Below are 23,603 nucleotides of genomic sequence, written 5' to 3'. Positions count from 1 at the left end.
TTGATCCCCTGCTGATTTTGTACGTTTGCCCACTGACAAAGAAATGATCAGTCTATAATTTTAATGGTAGGTTTATTTGAACAGTGAGAGACAGAATAACAACAAATAAATCCAGAAAAATGCATGTCAAAAATGTTATGAATTGATTTGCATTTTAATGAGGGAAATAAGTATTTGACCCCCCCTCAATCAGAAAGATTTCTGGCTCCCAGGTGTCTTTTATACAGGTAACGAGCTGAGATTAGGAGTGCTCATAATCTCTGCTTGTTACCTGTATAAAAGACACCTGTCCACAGAAGCAATCAATCAGATTCCAAACTCTCCACCATGGCCAAGACCAAAAAGCTCTCCAAGGATGTCAGGGACAAGATTGTAGACCTACACAAGGCTGGAATGGGCTACAAGACCATCGCCAAGCAGCTTGGTGAGAAGGTAACAACAGTTGGTGCGATTATTTGCAAATGGAAGAAACACAAAAGAACTGTCAATCTCCCTCAGCCTGGGGCTCCATGCAAGATCTCACCTCGTGGAGTTGCAATAATCATGAGAACGGTGAGGAATCAGCCCAGAACTACACGGGAGGATCTTGTCAATGATCTCAAGGCAGCTGGGACCATAGTCACCAAGAAAACAATTGGTAACACACTACGCCGTGAAGGACTGAAATCCTGCAGTGCCCGCAAGGTCCCCCTGCTCAAGAAAGCACATATACATGCCCGTCTGAAGTTTGCCAATGAACATCTGAATGATTCAGAGGACAACTGGGTGAAAAAATGGAGCTCTTTGGCATCAACTCAACTCGCCGTGTTTGGAGGAGGAGGAATGCTGCCTATGACCCCAAGAACACCATCCCCACCGTCAAACATGGAGGTGGAAACATTATGCTTTGGGGGTGTTTTTCTGCTAAAGGGACAGGACAACTTCACAGCATCAAAGGGACGATGGACAGGGCCATGTACCGTCAAATCTTAGGTCAGAACCTCCTTCCCTCAGCCAGGGCATTGAAAATGGGTCGTGGATGGGTACTCCAGCATGACAATGACCCAAAACACATGGCCAAGGCAACAAAGGAGTGGCTCAAGAAGAAGCACATTAAGGTCCTGGAGTGGCCTAGCCAGTCTCCAGACCTTAATCCCATAGAAAATCTGTGAAGGGAGCTGAAGGTTCGAGTTTCCAAGCGTCAGCCTCGAAACCTTAATAACTTGGAGAAGATCTGCAAAGAGGAGTGGGACAAAATCCCTCCTGAGATGTGTGCAAACCTGGTGGCCAACTACAAGAAACGTCTGACCTCCGTGATTGCCAACAAGGGTTTTGCCACCAAGTACTAATCAAATACTGATTTCCCTCATTAAAATGCAAATCAATTTATAACATTTTTGACATGCGTTTTTCTGGATTTTTTTTGTTATTCTGTCTCTCACTGTTCAAATAAATCTACCATTAAAATTATAGACTGATCATTTCTTTGTCAGTGGGCAAACGTACAAAATCAGCAGGGGATCAAATACTTTTTTCCCCTCACTGAATGTCAATTGATTGCCCCCCATCTATCTTCGGAGCTCGTGCTGCCAAGTGACCTAAACTGGGTCATGCTTAACACCCCGGCCATCCTACAATCTAAGCTTGATGCCCTCAATCTCACACAAATTATCAAAGAACCTACCAGGTACAACCCCAAATCCGTAAACACGGGCACCCTCATAGATATCATCCTAACCAACTTGCCCTCCAAATACACCTCTGCTGTCTTCAACCAAGATCTCAGCAATTACTGTCTCATTGCCTGCATCCGTAATGGGTCTGCGGTCAAACGACCACCCCTCATCACTGTCAAACGATCCCTAAAACACTTCGGCGAGCAGGTCTTTCTAATCGACCTGGCCCGGGTATCCTGGAAGGATATTGACCTCACCCCGTCAGTAGAGGATACCTGGTTATTCTTTAAAAGTGCCTTCCTCACCATCTTAAATAAGCATGCCCCATTCAAAAAATGTTGAACCAGGAACAGATATAGCCCTTGGTTCACTCCAGACCTGACTGCCCTTGACCAGCACAAAAACATCCTGTGGCGTACTGCATTAGCATCAAATAGCCCCCGTGATATGCAACTTTTCAGGGAAGTTAGGAACCAATATACACAAGCAGTTAGGAAAGCTAAGGCTAGATTTTTCAAACAAACATTTTCATCCTGTAGCACAAACTCTAAAAAGTTCTGGGACACTGTATAAGAATAAGAACACCTCGTTCCAGCTGCCCACTGCACTGAGGCTAGGAAACACTGTCACAACTGATAAATCCACGATAATTGATAATTTCAATAAGCATTTTTCTACGGCTGGCCATGCTTTCCACCTGGCTACCCCTACCCCGGTCAACTGCCCTGCAGCCCCCCACAGCAACTCGCCCAAGCCTCCCCCATTTCTCCTTCACCCAAATCCAGATAGCTGATGTTCTGAAAGAGCTGCAAAATCTGGACCCCTACAAATCAGCCGGGCTAGACAATCTGGACACTCTCTTTCTTAAATTATCTGCCAAAATTGTTGCAACCCCTATTACCAGCCTGTTCAACTTCTCTTTCGTATCGTCTGAGATCCCCCAAAGATTGGAAAGCTGCCGCGGTCAGACACTCTAGACCCAAACTGCTACAGACCTATATCTACCCTACCCTGCCTTTCTAAGGTCTTTGGAAGCCAAGTTAACAGATCACCGACCATTTCGAATCCCACTGTACCTTCTCCGCTATGTAATCTGGCTTCCGAGCTGGTCATGGGTGCACCTCAGCCACACTCAAGGTCCTAAACGCTATCATAACTGCCATCGATAAGACACAATACTGAGCAGCCGTATTCATCGACCTGGCCATGGCTTTCAACTCTGTCAATCACCACATTCTTATCGGCAGACTCAACAGCCTTGGTTTCTCAAATGACTGTCTCGCCTGGTTCACCAACTACTTCTCTGATAGAGTTCAGTGTGTCAAATCGGAGGGCCTGTTGTCTGGACCTCTGGCAGTCTCTGTGGGGGTGCCACAGGGTTCAATTCTCGGGCCGACTCTCTTCTCTGTATACATCAATGATGTCGCTCTTGCTGCTGGTGATTCTCTGATCCACCTCAACGCAGACGACACCATTCTGTATACTTCTGGCGCATCTTTGGACACTGTGCTTCCTAACCTCCAGACGAGCTTCCATGCCATACAACTCTCCTTCCTTGGCCTCCAACTGCTCTTAAATGCAAGTCAAACTAAATGCATGTTCTTCAACCGATCGCTGCCCGCACCTGCCCGCCCGTCCAGCATTACTACTCTGGACGGTTCTGACCTAGAATATGTGGACAACTACAAATACCTAGGTGTCTGGTTAGACTGTAAACTCTCCTTCCAGACTCACATTAAGCATCTCCAATACAAAATGAAATCTAGAATCGGCTTCCTAATTCGCAACAAAGCATCATTCACTCATGCTGCCAAAAATACCTTCGTAAAACTGACCATCCTACCGATCCTCAACTTCGGCGATGTCATTTACAAAATAGCCTCCAACACTCTACTCAACAAATTGGATGCAGTCTATCGCAGTGCCATCCGTTTTGTCACCAAAGCCCCATATACTACCCACCACTGCGATCTGTATGCTCTCGTTGGCTGGCCCCCGCTTCATACTCGTTGCCAAACCCACTGGCTACAGGTCATCTACAAGTCTTTGCTAAGTAAACCCCCGCCTTATCGCAGTTCACTGGTCACCATAGCAGCACCCACCCACAGCACACTCTCCAGCAGGTATATCTCACTGGTCACCCCCAAAGCCAATTCCTGCTTTGGCTGCCTTTCCTTCCAGTTCTCTGCTGCCAATGACTGGAACGAACTGCAAAAATCGCTGAAGCTGGAGAGTCTTATCTCCCTCACTAACTTCAAGCACCAGCTGTCAGAGCAGCTCACAGATCATTGCACCTGTACATAGCCCATTTGTAAATAGCCCATCCAACTACCGCATCCCCATACTGTATTTATTTATTTATTTTGCTCCTTTGCACCCCAGTATCTCTACTTGCACATTCATCTTCTGCACATCTATCACTCTAGTGCTTAATTGCTATATCGTAATTACCTCGCCACTATGGCCTATTTCATTGCCTTACCTCCCTTATGTTACCTCATTTGCACACACTGTTATATATATATATATATATATATATATATATATATATATATATATATATATATATATTGTTTTTCTACTGTATTATTGACTGTATGTTTGTTTATTCCATGTGTAACTCTGTGTTGTTGTATGTGTCGAACTGCTTTGCTTTATCTTGGCCAGGTCGCAGTTGTAAATTAAACTTGTTCTCTACCTGGTTAAATAAAGGTGAAATATATATATATATTTTTTAATGTCAAATTGTTGAGAGGCCTGGCTTTCTGAGGCTGATGAAGGTTGCTATGCCTCACTACAAAGTGAGTGCTGGTCATTTTATTTGTTGTTTGTTTATTGGATTTGCTTACTTTAGGCTGTGTTCATTTAATCCTGGACTAGGGAAACTTACCTCTCATTGCCACTTGGTGCCATTTTTAATGTTAATGTTATTATTTTAATGTTTATGCACACAAAAAGTGCATAGTGCTGCTAACTTTATTTGTTGTTTGTTGGTTTTCAATATAAACTTGGTGAAATTATTTCAGTGTGTGTATCAGTACTTTAACATTTCCAGCACATTTTAACAATACCGCGATAATACTGATAACCATGATCATTTTGGTCACTATAATCGTGTTATGAAATTTTCATACCGTTTCATCTCTAATGTGTAGTGTCAGCATTTGTTGCTGGCATGTTATGCCTAAATTTGCTAATCTTGCCAATGAAAAAATCATTAAAGTAGTTAGCAATATCAGTTGGTTTTGTGATGAATGAGCCATCTGATTCAATGAAGGATGGAGCCAAGTTTGCCTTTTTTTCACAGAATTTCATTTAAGGTGTTCCAAAGATTTTTATTATCATTCTTCTTGGTTTCATAGTGTAGTTTCTTATTTTTATTCAGTTTAGTCATATGATTTCTCAATTTGCAATAAGTTTGCCAATCGGTTGTGCAGCCAGACTTATTTGCCATTCCTTTTGCCTCATCCCTCTCAACCATACCATTTTTTAATTCCTCATCAATCCACAGGGATTTAACAGTTTTCATTTTCTTAATGGGTGCATGCTTATTAGCAACTGGAATAAGCAATTTCATAAATGTGTCAAGTGCAGTGTCTGTTTGCGCCTCATTGGGGCGGCAGGTAGCCAAGTGGTTAGAGCGTTCGAATCCCAGATCTGACAAGGTAAAAATCTGTTGTTCTGCCCCTGAACAAGGCAGTTAACCCACTGTTCCTAAGCTGTCTTTGTAAATAAGAATTTGTTCTTAACTGACTTGCCTGGTTAAATAAACAACAAAAAATGACAGACCAACAGATATTCTTTACAACAACATAGGAATCATTATAAAACTTCTTATACACTATATTAGGCCCAGCCTTTGGAACTTTATCTAACTTTGGAACTTAGATATGGCTACTATATTGTGATCACTACATCCAATGGATCTGGATACTGCTTTCAAGCTAATTTCTGCAGAATTAGTAAAGATGTGATCAATACATGTTGATGATTTCATTCCTGTGCTGTTTGTAACTACCCTGGTAGGTTGACTGATAACCTGAACCATGATGCAGGCACTGGTTAGTTTGAAGCTTTTTCTTGAGTGGGCAGTTTGATGAAAGCCAGTCAATATTTAAATCACCCAGAAAATATACCTCGCTGTTGATATCACATACATTATCAAGCATTTCACACATGTTATCCAGATACTGACTGTTAGCACTTGATGGTCAATCGCAGCTTCCCACCAGAATGGGCTTTAGGTGAGACAGATGAACCTGCAGCCATAAGACTTCAATTGTATTTGACATGACATCCACTCTAATATTCGTGGGGAATGTGGTTCTGAATATAAAAACAGCAACACCTCCATCATTGGCATTTCTATCTTTTCAATAAATGTTATAACCTTGTGTTGCTACCACTGTATCGTCAAAGGTATTATCTAAGTGAGTTTTAGAGATAGTAAAAGATGACATTCATATTCTGACGAGCAAATTATTGATTCATGAAACTTGTTTCTTAAGCTACATATACAGTTGAAGTTGGAAGTTTACATACACCTTAGCCAAATATATTTAAACTCAGTTTTTCACAATTCCTGACATTTAATCCTAGTAAAAATCCCATGTTTTAGGTCAGTTAGGATTGCCACTGTATTTTAAGAATGTGAAATATCAGAATAATAGTTGAGAGAATTATTTATTTCAGCTTTTATTTCTTTCATCACATTCGCAGTGGGTCAGAAGTTTACATACACTCAATTAGTATTTGGTAGCATTGCCTTTAAATTGTTTAACTTAGGTCAAACATTTCGGGTAGTCTTCCACAAGCTTCCCACAATAAGTTGGGTGAATTTTGGCCCATTCCTCCTGACAGAGCTGGTGTAATTGAGTCAGGTTTGTAGGCCTCCTTGCTTGCACACACTTTTTCAGTTCTGCCCACAGATTTTCTATAGGATTGAGGTCAGGGCTTTGTGATGGCCACTCCAATAACTTGACTTTGTTGTCCTTAAGCCATTTTACCACAACTTTGGAAGTATGCTTGGGGTCATTGTCCATTTGGAAGACCCATTTACGACCAAGCTTTAACTTCCTGACTGATGTCTTGAGATGTTGGTTTAATATATCCACATAATTTTCCCTTCCTCATGATGCCATCTATTTTGTGAAGTGCACCAGTCCCTCCTACAGCAAAGCATCCCCACAACATGATGCTTCACGGTTGGCATGGTGTTCTTCGGCTTGCAAGCTTCCCCCTTTTTCCTCCAAACATAACGATGGTCATTATGGCCAAACAGTTCTATTTTTGTTTCATCAGACCAGAGGACATTTCTCCAAAAAGTACGATCTTTGTCCCCATGTGCAGCTGCAAACCGTAGTCTGGCTTTTTTATGGCGGTTTTGGAGCAGTGGCTTCTTCCTTGCTGAGCTGCCTTTCAGGTTATGTCGATATAGGACTCGTTTTACTGTGGATATAGATACTTTTGTACCGGTTTCCTCCAGCATCTTCACAAGGTCCTTTGCTGTTGTTCTGGGATTGATTTGCACTTTTACGCACCAAGGTACGTTAATCTCTAGGAGACAGAACACGTCTCCTTCCTTAGCGGTATGACGGCTGCGTGGTCCCATGGTATTTATACTTGCGTACTATTGTTTGTTCTGATGAACGTGGTACCTTCAGGCGTTTGGAAATTGCTCCCAAGGATGAACCAGACTTGATGAGGGTCTACAATTTTTTGTCTGAGGTCTTGGCTGATTTCTTTTGATTTTCCGATGATGTCAAGCAATGAGGCACTGAGTTTGAAGGTAGGCCTTGAAATACATCCACAGGTACAGCTCCAATTGACTCAAATTATGCTAATTAGCCTATCAGAAGCTTCTAAAGCCATGACATCATTTTCTGGAATTTTCCAAGCTGTTTAAAGGCAAAGTCAACTTAGTGTATGTTAACACCTGACCCACTGTAAGTGTGATACAGTCAATTATAAGTGAAATAATCTGTCTGCCAACCGACATGCCAAAACTATAGTTTGTTAACAAGAAATCTGTGGAGTGGTTGAAAAACGAGTTTTAATGACGTGTATGTAGACTTACGACTTCAACTGTATTAACGTGGGCTCCTTTGAGCAGTTTTCTTCCGGGATGCTTACTTGCTTTCATTGCTTTACTGTGAAGCTTAGCAGCAGTAGATGTGCTCATGTTCTTTATGTTAGTAGGGTGAGCCGCTCACAGTGGACTTTCTCCTAGGGCACACCAGCTTAGTGCTAACAGTATAAATCTGGTTCATAGGCACATGATTACTGCATACAATAGCTGTAGGATCAGTAGAGGCATTCAAGGCAGTTAAAGGGACATAAATTAGGTTACTTATATTGTGTTTACTGACACCACTGGTGTATTGTACAATTGCTGAAGCATTATGACAACTCTGTGTCACAATGGTAGGGATTAGCTGAACTGGGCTTGAATCATTGAGTTATGATACAGCCTGGAATTGAACCAGGGTGTCTGTAGTGACATCTCTAGCACTGAGATGCAGTGCCTTAGATCACTGCACCACTAGGCCCATTTAGTTTACAAATAATCCAGTGGTCAGTTAGATTCTGTTTTTGTTGATGAGAGCTAGAAATGACTCAATAACAATAACAGCTCAAATGTTTTATTGTAAACAGCTGTTATCTGATGTTAAGTAGAATTTAATGAAATATAGTTTGCGTATTCTAGGCTAGCGTAACATTATTTTCTAATAAACTTCTGCATGTACAGTACTGTTCACACGTACACCTTACAGATCAATATTTTTTAGCCTGTAAAAGGCATATTATTGGCTGAGAGGTACTGGGTAGAGTGACAGGTTTGCAGAGGCATATGAGGTCAGGGGTCAAAGTGAGGGTGGGGTTAACAACAGCGGGCTCATTTTACATCTGGAGGGAAAATGTCACATGCATGCTAAGGCAGGATACACACAGACCTGCACAGACATGAGACCAGAGAGACAGTGTATTCTTCCACTGTCTGACAAACAGATGAACACATGGAAGATCAAACAAAAGAAGCTTCAAGTTCTGTGGGTCAACAAGTCCTGCATTAGCCTACTTCCATCAAGTACAATTAGCCTGTCACACTCCCCTCAAGGGTGGATGATATATCAGTGATGTCATTCCATAAAATAAGAGGCCTCTTGTTGTAGAGTTCTAGTGAGTTCCATACTGTAACAGACATGCTGCTCTCCAAATCAATTCACACCATAATAAGACAAGCTTACAATACAGTATCATCTGTGAATAAGACTGCTCCATTCCAAAGATAAACCATTTACAAGCGACTCACAGTTTGTTTTGTCTATGAATAATGTGAGCTCCTCTGTTTTTTTTGTCTCCACCCAGAGTACAGAGCAGCACAGGGTCAGGGCAGTACAGTGGATGTGAACACAAGCCCAGCATTTTCTTCTGTACTGTATGTCGGAGAGTACAGTCAGGTAGAATATCTTTGTCCTGGAGACAAAATATAACTGGCCTAAGTTAAGAGCTAGATGTGACTAACTGGACAGATCTTGACATGTATAAAAATCCTAAAATAATGGGTTACACCCTTAAATTAGCTGATAAAATGATTCATCATTGCTATCCTCAGGAGTACTGTACGAGCTGTGACTGAGGAAGGAAGGGAGGGAGCGATGGGGGAGGGAGGGGGTGAAGAGGAAACGCAGCAATCAGGTGTGCTCTCATCCTCTGGGCTTCCTCAAGAGGAAAGAGAAAGACATCCTTTCCTGGCATTAAACATTTCCCAAATAAATACCTTTAATATGGTTCTTCTATTTGATTAACGTGATGTTTAAATTAAACCTATTGTCTCATTTTTACAGAAATCCTTAAACTGAGGCCAGACTTTCTCGTAATGATATTACAGATTTTTAAAAAGTCTGGAGATTCCTCCATTTATCTCCTGTTGACTCCTATAATTACTCTTCCCAGCTCTTTTAGTTGCTGGGCGGAAACGAGACGCACCTCGGCCAAATTACATCCTGCCTGGCCTCTAGTGGCATCTAGTCCGGGGGTCCTCTCATATACATACAACCACTCACTGTCTATCTGTCTGTCAGCACCTTAGGCTTAGTACACAGCATCATGCATATTGGAGGCCTCCAAACATTCCTTTAAAGAAGGTCTAGATGGCAAGTAGGCAGGCAGCTGAGACAACAGTTAGCGACGGCCCACCCATTAGGGCGTTAGGGGCGGCACCCCACTTGTGATTGGTCAAAGAAAATAGTACAAATAGTACAAAAATGTATGTATTTTAACATACATACATATATATATATAGTTTGGACACAACTACTAATTCAAGGGTTTTTTCTTTATTTCTACATTGTAGAATAATAGTGAAGACATCAAAACTATGAAATAACACATATGGAACCATAAAGTAACCAAAAAAGTGTTAAACAAATCGAAATATATTTTATATTTGAGATTCTTCAAAGTAGCCACCCTTTGCCTTGAAGAGGCAACTCCGGGATGCTGTCTTTCTAGGCAGAGTTGCAACGAAAAAGCCATATCTCAGACTAGCCAATAAAAAGAAAAGATTAAGATGGGCAAAAGAACACACACACACTGGAGAGAGGAACTCTGCCTAGAAGGCCAGCATCCCGGAGTCGCCTCTTCACTGTTGACGTTGAGACTGGTGTTTTGCGGGTACTATTTAATGAAGCTGCCAGTTGAGGACTCGAGAGGCATCTGTTTCTCAATCTAGACACTCTAATGTACTTGTCCTCTTGCTCAGTTGTGCACCGGGGCCTCCCACTACTCTTTCTATTCTTGTTAGAGCCAGTTTGCGCTGTTCTGTGAAGGGCGTTGTAAGAGATCTTGAGTACACAGCGTTGTAAAAGATCTTGAGTTTCTTGGAAATTTCTCGCATGGAATAGCCTTCATTTCTCAGAACAGGAACAGACTGACAAGTTTCAGAAGAAAGTACTTTGTTTCTGGCCATTTTGAGCCAGTAATCGAACCCACAAATGCTCAAACAGCAAGTAAAAGAAGTCTGTATCCATTGAGAATTTAAATAGTTCCTTAATGTAGCCTACTTGAAAAATAATTCCAGCTCTCTGTAATGTTCTGATCTGGTGGAAATCATAAAATAGGCCTGCCTGATTACTTTCTGTCCCTTGCACAAATAGCCTACAGATGTGTCTCTCTGGAGCTCAGCTCAGGGCATGGGAAACTGAGGGTCCAGGGTATTTTATACAATGTTGCTAGTTTGTTAGCACAAGCTTTGGGCTGGACCAAGTTAATAGTCGATACAATGTTTCAAGTTCCTTGCAGACAGGCCATGCGTAGCTAATGTGATTTATTTTTATTTTTATATTTTCTATCTGCAGGCTGCAATGTTGTCATTTATTGGCTTCATGTAGGCGATTTTTACAGTTGGCAATGTACTTTTAGATTTGTATAATTTGAATTTAGATGGCAATGATTTTGAGATACGAAGACTTTATTATAAAAGAAATTAAACAACTTCAGGAGCATAATTACAGAATCTGCGAAGGCCAGCAGCAGCGGGAGGAGGTGGTTTGGGAACAGGTTTTTTTCTTCTGGTTAGGCCATCTTGATCTCTGGCTCCCTCAAGTCATTTGTGTGTCTTAATTATTTAATCACAGTGTGCTTAAAGCATCAGACAAGCTCAGTAGCCTACATAGAGTTGATTTTATTCAAACACACAGGGTATTTGGAAAAATATGGAAAAATACACATTTAAACGATTTTTTTGTTGGGGACACCCCTAAAATCGGACATCTACGTCAAAGAAGAGTCGAAGGATAGAGGAATACACTCGCTAGAACCTTCTCATTGTGGACCTGAAAGGACGTGGCTTATTGTTTCCCCCACATGTGGAGGTTTTTCTGTAGGTGGTGTGATCAAATTAATTAGCATGATCAAATGAATTAGCCAACTACAATCATTTTGAGAAACATTGAGAAATAGTTTGGATGTTTTGGATAAATTAACCAGTTATCTACCTTTGATAAGCAGATAGCTGGTAGCTTGTTAGCCAGTTAGCTCCCATGTCAATTTCAAGTCTTTCAAAACTAATATCTGACTAACACAGAAATATGAAGTTAATATGAAGTTAATTCAAAATGAAAGTTAACTGGCAAACTCATAATGCTTTGTGACATTATGTTAGCTTGCTATCTCCAGTTACTGTATCTCCAGATAATGTATTTCACTTATTGCATCTGCATGCTTGTTGCATTCTCCCTGGTGTACTCATTCGTTCATGAGCTGGCTGCTTATTCTAAATAGTATAATCTAACCTGTTCAAAACAGTGGCAGCATGCGTAACAGTGGTCATTCAGTTTTTGACATGCAAAAGTGACAGTTGTATTTATGCTGTTGCTCAAGTGCACAGATCGATTTATACATATTCTCAAAGAAACTACCAGTAGTTCAAAAACTTGGTATCATATATCTGTCGTGCTGCTTTGGCGACAACCCCAACCACCTCGCGCCCCGGGTATTCAGACAATCAGTGGCCCCCACTGGTCTGTAGACACCAGAGGGTGAAAAAAGAGAACCATCTGATGACAGACTTGGCCAAGCATGCCGTTACAAGTCAGCAAGACTGTAGTTAGCTATGCACAGACAGGAAATCTGTCATCTAGGGCCTGCAGATAATGCTGCCGTTTTGTTCCCAGTGCAGTCACAACAATCATCACTAAAGCATTGGTAATAACACCAGTCACAATAGTAATAATAAACATGTTCTCAAATGGTGAGGAATTATCATGTATACATACAGTAGTACTACATAATGAAAATCACAATCTAGGAGACTTTAAACCAAGACTGCAAGCAGATTTTTGACACTTGTTTTAAGCCAAAAACATCTCATGCGCCCTTATTGAGGAGTGGCATTCCAGAAATTGTATGACAGAGTCACAAACAAAACCAAGAGCCTGCTCTGGAGTGCACATTGGCACCAGTAGGGAGAATCCTCTAGGTCCATCTCTCCTTCTCCTTCTCTGCGCGCAAACACGCACACACACACACACACACACACACACAGTATTACTATCCTACCTAAAATTGATTTCCCTAACCCTCACCGTAACCCTAAAATAGCCTTTGTCCTCGTGGGGACCTGAGAGAATTTTCCTATCCTTGTGGTGACTTCTGGTACCCACAAGGATAGTAATACAAACCCACCGACCCACACACAGACCCACACACACACACATTCTGCTTCTTGGACTCTGTGCTCTCTGCATGGCTATGTTATTGGCAGTGTGTCATGATCTCCCATTGCCAGCGTTACTGTAATCAGTGGTCCATTATACACAACAGGCCTCTCTGAATGGATGGGCAGGGATGACAAAGACACTTGTGCTGGGGAGGACAGTGCCCTGCAGCATACTAAAATGGCCAGGCTCACTCTCTGTCCTTTTCCCCTCTCTGTAGTTATCTCTCAATTCAATTCAATTTAAGGGGCTTTATTGGCATGGGAAACATATGTTTATATTGCCAAAGCAAGTGAAATAGATAAACAAGAGTGAAATAAACAAAAAATGAACAGTAAACATTACTCACAAAAGTTCAAAAAGAATAAAGACATTTAAACATTTCATATTATGTGTATATACAGTGTTGTACTGATGTTCAAATACTTAATGTACAAAAGGGAAAATACATAAATATAGGTTGTATTTACAATGGTGTTTTTTCTTCACTGGTTGCCCTTTTCTTGTGGCAACAGGTTACAAATCTTGCTGCTGTGATGGCACACTGTGGTATTTCACCCAATAGATATGGGAGTTTATCAAAATTGGGTTTGTTTTCGAATTCTTTGAGGGTCTGTGTAATCTAAGGGAAATATGTCTCTCTAATATGGTCATACATTTGGCAGGACGTTAGGAAGTGCAGCTCAGTTTCCACCTCATTTTGTGGGCAATGTGCACATAGCCCGTCTTCTCTTGAGAGCCAGGTCTGCCTTCGGCGGCCTTTCTCAATAGCAAGGCTATGCTCACTGAGTCTGTACATAGTAAAATATTGGTCAGGTATTGTGAATGTACACTCTCTTTACGTTCAAATAGCATTCTCGTTTTTTTGTAAATTCTTTCCATTGTGTCAAGTAATTATCTTTTCTCATGATTTGGTTAGGTCTAATTGTGTTGCTGTCCTGGGCTCTGCTCCCCAGGATCAGTTTGCTTAGCGGGCTCTTCTCCAGGTTCATTTCTCTGTAGGTGATGGCATTGTTATGGAAGGTTTGGGAATCGCTTCCATTTAGGTGGTTGTAGAATTTAACGGCTCTTTTCTGGATTTTGATAATTAGCGGGTATCGGCCTAATTTTGCTCTGCATGCATTATTTACATTGTACACGGAGGATATTTTACAGCTCTTTTGTTGCAGTCTCAATTTGGTGTTTGTCCCATTTTGTGAATTCTTGGTTGGTGAGTGGACCCCAGACCTCCCAACCATAAAGGGCAATGGGTTCTGTCACTGATTCAAGTATTTTTTGCCAAATCCTAATTGGTATGTCGAATTTTAGGTTCCTTTTGATGGCATAGAAGGCCCTTCTTGTCTTGTCTGGTCTGGTCTGGTCTGGTCTGGTCTGGTCTGGTCTGGTCTGGTCTGGTCTGGTCTGGTCTGGTCTGGTCTGGTCTGGTCTGGTCTGGTCTGGTCTGGTCTGGTCTGGTCTGGTCTGGTCTGGTCTGGTCTGGTCTGGTCTGGTCTGGTCTGGTCTTGTCTTGTCTTGTCTTGTCTTGTCTTGTCTTGTCTTGTCTTGTCTTGTCTTGTCTTGTCTTGTCTTGTCTTGTCTTGTCTTGTCTTGTCTTGTCTTGTCTTGTCTTGTCTTGTCTTGTCTTGTCTTGTCTTGTCTTGTCTTGTCTTGTCTTGTCTTGTCTTGTCTTGTCTTGTCTTGTCTTGTCTTGTCTTGTCTTGTCTTGTCTTGTCTTGTCTTGTCTTGTCTTGTCTGTCTGTCTGTCTGTCTGTCTGTCTGTCTGTCTGTCTGTCTGTCTGTCTGTCTGTCTGTCTGTCTGTCTGTCTGTCTGTCTGTCTGTCTGTCTGTCTGTCTGTCTGTCTGTCTGTCTGTCTGTCTGTCTGTCTGTCTGTCTGTCTGTCTGTCTGTCTGTCTGTCTGTCTGTCTGTCTGTCTGTGTGTGTTGACAAGGGGCCAGGCCGAGCAGTTTTATGACATGCTGAGGAGGAGCGGTTGAAACACCACAGTGAGAGAGAGATTGAGAGAGCAGCCTGCAGTCTGTCAGCCCTCAAGGAGTGGAACTTAAAGGATATTGGATATTTCTCTCATTAGAAATCTAGAGTTCCAACGAACATTAGGAATGCTCATTTGTCAGCAATAACAGATGATATAGCAGAGCAGTTTGCACACACTGGGAAATTAGAGTCCATAAGGAGAAATTAAATAGATCTACAGAGCGAGTTAGCAGTAACTCAATGTATACCATTCCATAGCTAAATATCATGTTCATAGCTGCTTTCTAAAGCCTCTGACAGGCCTGAAATGTTAGCTGGCCTAGATACAGGGATCAATATAAGCCAGAGGAGCAGCATGGCATTTCACATCAGCAGCTGTAATTACAGTATATGGGTGTCTGGTGTGGGAAATACACTTCAATAGAATGCAATAGGGTTAGGGTTAAAGCTGCACTGGCTTTCTTAGGGTAGGTCCCTGGTGTATAGACATTTGGACATGTGGAGGGATCAGGCACTATTGAGTGTCTACACTGAGAATATGAGTATTAATCAGAGATCCCCAAATTGAAGTGTAGTCCAGAACAACAGCAGAGATCCATTCCTGTGGTGTCATAAACAGTGCTAGGTAACACACACCCATCACTGAAGAACACAGCAAGCTTTTGACGAATTGCAGTACATGTAAGATCTTGTCCTCCCTCAGAGAGTGCTTGAAAATGATGTGATTAACCTTTAGATAGAGTACCTCTGGCAGAATATTCAAGTTAGACCTTTTCTAAAAATACAGAATAGCTTTTTGCTTCATTTTGTTGTCTCCCAATACGATCTAAGCAAGGCCAGCCATCTTAGTCATTTGACAAATTTTTCACAGAAGAGGTGGATGAAATCATTCCCTTCTAAATAGGCTAACCCTCCCAGTCTAGGCCTTTGAACACAGCAGTTGTTGGGTAAAGTATACAGTGTACCACAGGAGTTGCTACAGTATGTAATGTCCCATTAAAGACGCAGGCCACAGTCCCTCAGAAAGAGGGTCCCCACCCACCCAGTGCAGACGGAGGCCTTGAGGGAGTCCAACATGTCATCAGAAGAACAGAACACTATGTCAGTGTGTGAGGCAATAGTAGAGAGGGAGAGGCCAAATAGGTCGTTGTTAGCTGCCCAGCTAATAGCTCTGGATGCATTTTAATGTCAGTAGAACAAAATTCTCTCCCAACCTCAAATTACGACAAATGACAACAGGCCAGTTCAAAACTTTGACATTTACAGTAATATGCATTATGCTGACTTCAGAGTGGGTACTGGAGATAGTGTTTAGGAGTTTCATTAGTCACCCTAACATGCTGACTACATCGGCCACGTGTGTGCGTCCCCGTGCACATGCTGATTTTGTCCATCCACACCAGACATGATTATGACATGCAGGTTAAAATACCAAAATCTAATTTTAATCAAATATATTCATTTCAAATATATTAATTATGTGTGAAACACACATAAAACATTCATGGACATATGGCTAGTTGCTACTGCTAGCTAGTTTGTCCTGGGAGATGAACATTGGGTTGTTATTTTACCTGACATGCATACCGTCCTCTTTTTAGCTGGTTCTTTGTATAATTTTGACCCGGCGTCATATAAAATCGTGAGTTTCTCTACTCCGACGAATAATCCACAGATTAAAAAGGGAAACCTAGTTTTTAGTTAGTTATCTTTAATTAATTTATCCTTGTTTGTCTTTCAAGCATCCATGTGGGTTTCTATCTTCCTGATATCCAATAAGGAGGGGACTTGCAGCACGTGGAAGTGTGTCAAATAAAAACAAGTTCTACTTTAGCGCTTGGCTCCGCAGACGCCTGTTCACGTGCGCGAGCGGTGTGGGTGAAATGCTTGAATAACGTTTGTACATTTATTTTGCAACACTTGCGCACGCAACATGGCCAGTGTGGTTTGTATGTAATAGTGACAATTGAATAGTGTAAATGACAAGACATTATTGGAGAAAGTCACAGATCCATAGTGTCCAAAAATATTGACAACGGAACTAGAAGCTTCACAGCTCGAGTCCAATTCTGAACACAGATGTTCACAGCTGGTAAATACACATTTTGGTGACAAATCTCCCATGTCCACCTCCAGAACGAAGGACGAAAGGCCCAGTCAGTCAGTTTCACACCCAGCTATGGCTGTGTGATGTGCTGATCCACATTACATCTCAGTGGCTCCTCAGTGGTGAATGGGAGGATTTAGTGCATGATCGCACAGTCCTCTGAAAAATCGGAAGTATGCTCCTCTCTGCGGACTGCTATGCACTCTGGCCTGACTCTCACCCTCTGCCAGACACTCTGAGGCTTTCCCATAAGCCCCTACCCACTGGATGAACTTACAGACCCGACACACACACTTTGGGAAATTAGTGATTCTGTCCAGCTGCATCTGTGAGCGACAATAACAACCAGGAAAAGAATAACAACAGAGGCTCCCCAATCTGAAATCAACCCTCTGGTATGAAGCTAAGGACAAACTAGGTGGGATGCTGAAGGAGTTATGGTTGGATTCTTAGCATGCAAGGATAAGCCAGGAACCAGAGCTGTTGAGCCAAAATAAAGATGGAAGTTTAGGGCATGATGGTGATGTACCTGTGGTGTTTGTTCTACAGGATGAAGGGTCATGCAAGGTAGTGCGTGCCATCTAAAGGCCCAGGGTTCACTTCACCTGACTGCTCAGCTAGAGAACCACTGACTGCAGTAGACCTGGGCACAGCAAAGAGTCCTCACACTCCCTAAAAACCAGAGATCCCTTTTTAGGAGTCATTACCAGGGGTAGAGGCATCTGTACTCACAGCAGCCAAGTGACATGGCTATTTGCTAAGCAAATTACCGATAGTGTGTGCAAATCTCAGAGGCTTCCAACTCTTTCCCCAGTGCTGATGCAAAGTGAACTGGACAAGCATGGAGCCAGACAATACAATAGCAGATCAAAGCGCTCACCATATCTAAATCATCTTTTAGCAGCCTAGCCCGAGGCGCATAGATTCCTGGAATACTGTTTGATCGGATGTGGTTGTAGGCTACTCTAACAACTTGGCCAAACATTTTGATTAAAATTAGACTTTTCTGATTAATACAAGTGTTACCAAAGAAAGTTCCAGTTCATTGGAGTCATGCACTTGCTTGATTGAGGAATGCTATACATGCCTAAGTGAATTTGTTGAAATGGAGTTAGGGGTGGGTGCTCTGGAACACTTTCTTAAGTGTTTGAATCAAACTTCATGATACACTGTACAACGTTTGGCTATATAGGTATTCCAATACTATTTTGGACTAGGCTAAAATCGATATACTAAACTTAATCAGAAACTAAAGGGTAATGTATTATACAGTACTCCTACAGTACATTTGCTCAGTTATGACAATACTTTATCATTCACCAACAGTTTATAATTAGTAGCCTGGTTTATTAGTTTATAGACTAGTTAATTAATCAGAAATAAACAGTGAACCTGTAATAACTGATGGAAAGTATTGTTTATATTGTCAGGCCTTAAATGTCTTGGTAAGGAGTGGATAAAAATCATAATTACATTTAGGTTGCACTTGATACTATGCAATCTATTTTAATATCATGCACCTGTACCCTTGAAAAAAGAAGAGAGGGGCACCATATCTTTCGGCATTGAGTTTGTACAGAACATCTAGAAATTCAGCACAATTGTGTCATTGGTGTGACAACCACGTTCCTGCAAATTTCGTACACTGAAATTCCTGAGATACTAAAGACTGTGTGTATGAGAAAGATACAATTATACATTCATTTGTTTTGTCCTTGTATGTTTCCAAGCATAAAGGTTTACAATAGTAGACGAACTAATAGAACCCACAAGGATACATTATTATGAGACACGCGCCTCTGAATTGACAAACCGATACATGTTGGCAAAGACAAGTCGCCACGTTATAACAGCGCACCCGGGCGAACGACCACTCACTTTGTTTGCAGAGAAAACATGTAAGTTAGATCTCTTCCATTCGCAGAATACCGTCCAAATACAGCCGAACATAATGTACTGGTTATATTACTGTATTGTAAATCATAAAAATTACTTTCAAACAATATTGAAGTTCGGGAATATTTTCCACAACACATAGAACTCACCATGTTTCGAATCCTGATGAATATCGTTATTTTTTCTAGTTCCACAGTAAAGATTTGCAAAGAAATCCCTGTCAAACACTGAGGATGAACTTCTTCTGCTCCTATAAATGAATTGTCCCTTTTTCCATTTTCCTCTACTAAAATTATCCAAGCTTTTCCCAATGCAATCTGACTCCATCCAAGACCCTGCCTCCTTCTCAGTCATTGGTGGAGATTCGTGTGCGAAGCCTTAATTGGCTCAAAAGGCCCTCAATCACATTTATAATGCGTTGATAACCAAGTGGGAAGGTGGTATTTACCATATACGACTGGGAGAAATTCACTTAAATTCCCCTCCAATTCCTATCATGCCTGGGCTCCGGTTTGTTCCACATGCTGACCTCTACCACCTTGCTACTTGGTTATGAACGCAGCAGAAGTACACACGCTCCAATGTGTACCACGTGGTCAGTGAGGCGGCTCCCTTGGAACAGCTGAACATTAATCCTTCATTAGCGTAGATGTAGAGAAGCATAACAATCTTATACTTACAAACGGTCTTTCAAATTATGCACTATGATCCACCATTGGTGTAAATTATTTAATGTCCCTATTAGTGTGAAGTATTCCAACTTTACAGTCTCATCATAAACTGACTTTGCCACGTCAAACTTGTTGAAGTACCACCACACACACACACACACACACACGCACACACACGCACACACACACACACACACACACACACACACACACACACACACACACACACACACATTTGTTGATTTCTTCACACATGCCCTATAGGTCTATGGAGAGTTCGCAGTCAACATTGCATTGAAGTCAAAAGTATTTATTCTTGTTTGAATTAATAAACAGTAAACAATTCCCAACAATTTATTAACTCCATGCTGATGTCCATCTAGTATAGACAAAAATGAGATTGTGCCAAGCCTCTCCATAAGCCGAAAATATGTAATACATTAAATGAGGTCATAGACAGTTCCCCTTACATCTGATAAATACCACAAAATAATCCATTATCCATATTGGATCCCTAGAGTTGACTAAAATGAGTGAGCTCCCATCTTTAGGCCGTCATTGTAAATAAGAATTTGTTCTTAACTGACTTGCCTAGTTAAATAAAGGTAAAAAAATAAATAATAATAATCACTGAGTTCATTCCAGAGGCCTGGAGCATTCAGCTAATCCTACAGCTCCATCTCATGGATACATTACACATTGCATTAAATTCATTGTGCACAACTTCATACTTCAAGTGGCTAGTCTCACTGGTCATGCTGAGATTAAAACCCCCTACATTTGATTGACGCATGTCAATCTAATTAGCATAATAAAAACATCCCCATCAAAATCCGTCTGTTTAAGCAAGAGATATTTTTTCTTCTTCCATGGGCTGCGTCTCAATCCACTCCATCCGCCAATGTCGGCTTCTGCATCTGCGGTGGAAGGTGGCAGAGCTACAGCGGTGTTTGTCAGACCAGGAGACATCTCAAAAATCGGTCTTCTTACGAAAACATCTGTAGTGTTTGAAAGGTTTTGGCTAATATGAATGGTTTGGAATAATATGACCCATCTATGGAAAGATGAGACTCTAACGAACGCATTAACTGCTGAGAGAAAGGAAAATAGTCAGTCCTCAGATTTGCATCAGGCAGCCCTAGGTCAGAGAAGGTCAATCACATCTCAAAAGTCAACCACATGACATCTGTGTCTCACAGTTCTGGATTGTGTTTTGAAACTATACATTGTTTCTGTTTTTGTTGTAAACAGCAAAAATATAGTCTGACTTTTTGGGCAACATGTTACATGCTGTATGAGTATCAATTAGTCTGAGCCAAACAGAACAATGGACAGAACAATATACTGTAACTGATTATGTGTCAGGGGGTAGTGTTATTTTGCTATACAACCCCCACAGGTGTCACGGGAGTCGTCTGAAGGTAACCCGATACCGAGCCGAAAAATGAATGGAAGTGAATAGGGCATTTCCACATCGAAGGTATACGGATCATTCCACAAAACATTAGGAACACCTGCTCTCTCCATGACAGACTAGGTGAATCCAGGTGAAAGCTATGATCCCTTATTGATGTCACCTGTTAAATCCACTTCAATCAGTGTAGATGAAAAGGAGGAGACAGCTCAAAGAAGGATTTTTAATCCTTGAGATATTTGAAAAATGGATTGTGTATGTGTGCCATTCAGAATGGGCAAGACAAAAGGGCAAGACAAAAGATTTAAGTGCCTTTGAACAGGGTATGATAGTAGGTGCCAGGCACACCGGTTTGAGTGTCAAGAACTGCAACGCTGATGGGTTTTTCATGCTCAACTGTACCTGTGTGTATCAAGCAGGGGCGCAACTTTGGTTTTAGAAGTGGGGGGGACATACAGTAACTTGGTGGGGGGGGGCTTCCCATTTTTGGGGGCATCTAAAGCTAATTTCCTGGCAATTCTAGCCGTCTCTATTTAGAACAACATAAAGTAAGACAAAATGCCCAGTCTTCAAGCTAGGTAAGAGATCATTATTTAACATGTTTAAGTGATTGATAAGATTGAACTAGATCAATGATAATTCAATAATCAATATTGTGTTGCACATTTAACCAATAGCCTAACAAATGAACAACTCTTACAAATAAAGTACACACTTTTGATTGTCTTTATTAAGACATCCTCTATATCAAATTTCAGCCAGACCGAGCCGCCTGCTAGAGATTGATCAAATAGGTATCTCCCCTGACGTGGGCATGTTTTCATTACAGACTCCTTTTGTCGTACTGTATTCTATATAAGGCATCTAGACCTTATGAAAGTTGCACAATATACCCTTAATATTGTAATAAATCAAATCTAGTAATACATAACTTGACATTTCTTCCATCCATTGTGGGAGGATAACCAACCTTCCAATTAATGGCAATGCATTTCTTAGCTGTTATAAATGCTAGGTTACGCAGTTCCTTCTGATAACAGTCTCCAGTATCAACATTTCCAAGCAAACAATTTGTAAGTCGCTCTGGATAAGAGCGTCTGCTAAATGACGTAAATGTAAATGTAAACAAAAACAGGGAGAAGGGAGAATCTGTAGACATGCTGAGATAAAATAACATACTCTTTGCCAGAATTCAGCCAGCCTTCACAATACCATACTATAAGCGAATATGTCCCCTTTTGTGTTTTACAACTCCAACAGATTACATTTCTGTGTGCATGATATTCAGTTTCACTAGCATATAGTACGTTCTATGGATGGTCTTAAACTGCAGTAATTCATGTCTGAGATTATATGAACATGACTGGGCATTCTAACATATCTGTATGCATTCATCGTCATCAATAGCATCTCCCAGGTATTTTTGATTTACATGTTTTGTGTCATCGGGAAACGCCTCTATCAACCCCTTGATACAGTTTGGAAATCAACTTTAGAGGTTTGTCAGACTGTCTTAAAATAGTTTCAATCTTTGAAGGTTTTTGTTTGTCCAGTGTTTGCTGCACTGAGAAGATAAAGTCTGCAAATATTCACCTCAGCTCCATCACAGACTGGTCTTCCCTGGCTGCCTGAACCTGATGAGACCCCTGTCACCATCTGATCCTGCTCAGTTGAGGCATGACAAAAAATTACATTGGTGTACATTTATACAGTACATTATATTATCCATGAATAGTATCAATGGTTCAACAATTGAAATGACCATTATTCCCACATCCCAGACTGTAGCCTACCCGTCAACTCAAGATGGAACTTTGTATCCATTCTCTGATTGTTATAATATACTGCAAAATTCACCTCCGCTCCGTAGACTGGTCTTCCCTGGCTGTCTCACCCTGCAGAGACACCTGTCACCATCTGATCCTGCTAAGACATGATGAGCATAGTGTTGTGTACTGACTGTGCACCATGACAGTGAAGCCTGTATAGCTGTTTATACTGTGTCTGTGTGAAAGGTAGGGAATTAGATAGGGAAACTGACAGATCAATAATGTTACATTGCTATACTGACTAATAGAAACTCAAATTGAGATGAAAAAAAGTCTGAATATCGGTCCTCAATCGTTTGGCCTCTGGTTTCATCATTTAATTTAGGTCTACTGTGATTGAGGTAAAAATAATAGCTCAAGTTAGTGTGCTAGCTAACGTTAGCCAACTTTTGGCTAGCTCAGCTAGCTAACGGTACAATGGTACATAATCAAATTTACTTCTGTTGAAACGGGACAAAACAAAGGCTGCAAAATATTTCCATACACACAACAGATGTTATATACTGATACCTGACAGATACTGTAGCTAGAGGCTAGCTAGAGCTGAACTGGCTGTGGACGGTAGCTACTAGCTAGCTAACTAGCTGCTAGTAGTTCATTCACTTCACCGAGGTAGACGGATTCAGGTTCGATATTCAGCGGATATTCGCCTGTAGTTTTCCCGATGTCCACCAACAGCAGTTAGGGACCATCAACATAGTGACAAATCAAAATTTTCAAATTTCAATAGCTCTAACCATTACTCCTAAAACTTTCAAAACTGGTTCTAGCTAACCCGATGGAATAGATGCACATTGCACACACTTTTTTTTGTAGATTTACATCTCACACTATTTTAAA

The 23,603-nt window shown here is 41.2% G+C and overlaps 1 protein-coding gene across 2 annotated transcripts in view; it reads right to left on the bottom strand.

Moving 5' to 3' along the window:
* LOC106574446 (Rho guanine nucleotide exchange factor (GEF) 10) overlaps nt 1–19,205 on the bottom strand; it is a 104,488-nt gene extending 85,283 nt beyond the window's left edge. For both annotated transcript variants that reach the window (XM_014150370.2, XM_014150449.2), the window contains exon 1: nt 18,999–19,205. In XM_014150370.2, coding sequence (XP_014005845.2) covers nt 18,999–19,203 — 205 coding nt within the window. In that variant the 5' untranslated portion in view covers nt 19,204–19,205. The remainder of the gene's footprint in view (nt 1–18,998) is intronic.
* Between the last annotated feature and the right edge of the window lie 4,398 nt (nt 19,206–23,603).

The sequence above is a fragment of the Salmo salar genome, chromosome ssa01 (genome assembly GCF_905237065.1).
Source record: "Salmo salar chromosome ssa01, Ssal_v3.1, whole genome shotgun sequence".
Classification (NCBI taxonomy): Eukaryota; Metazoa; Chordata; class Actinopteri; order Salmoniformes; family Salmonidae; genus Salmo; species Salmo salar.
Note: the sequence above shows the minus strand (reverse complement) of the source record. Positions and strands in the feature narration are given on the sequence as shown.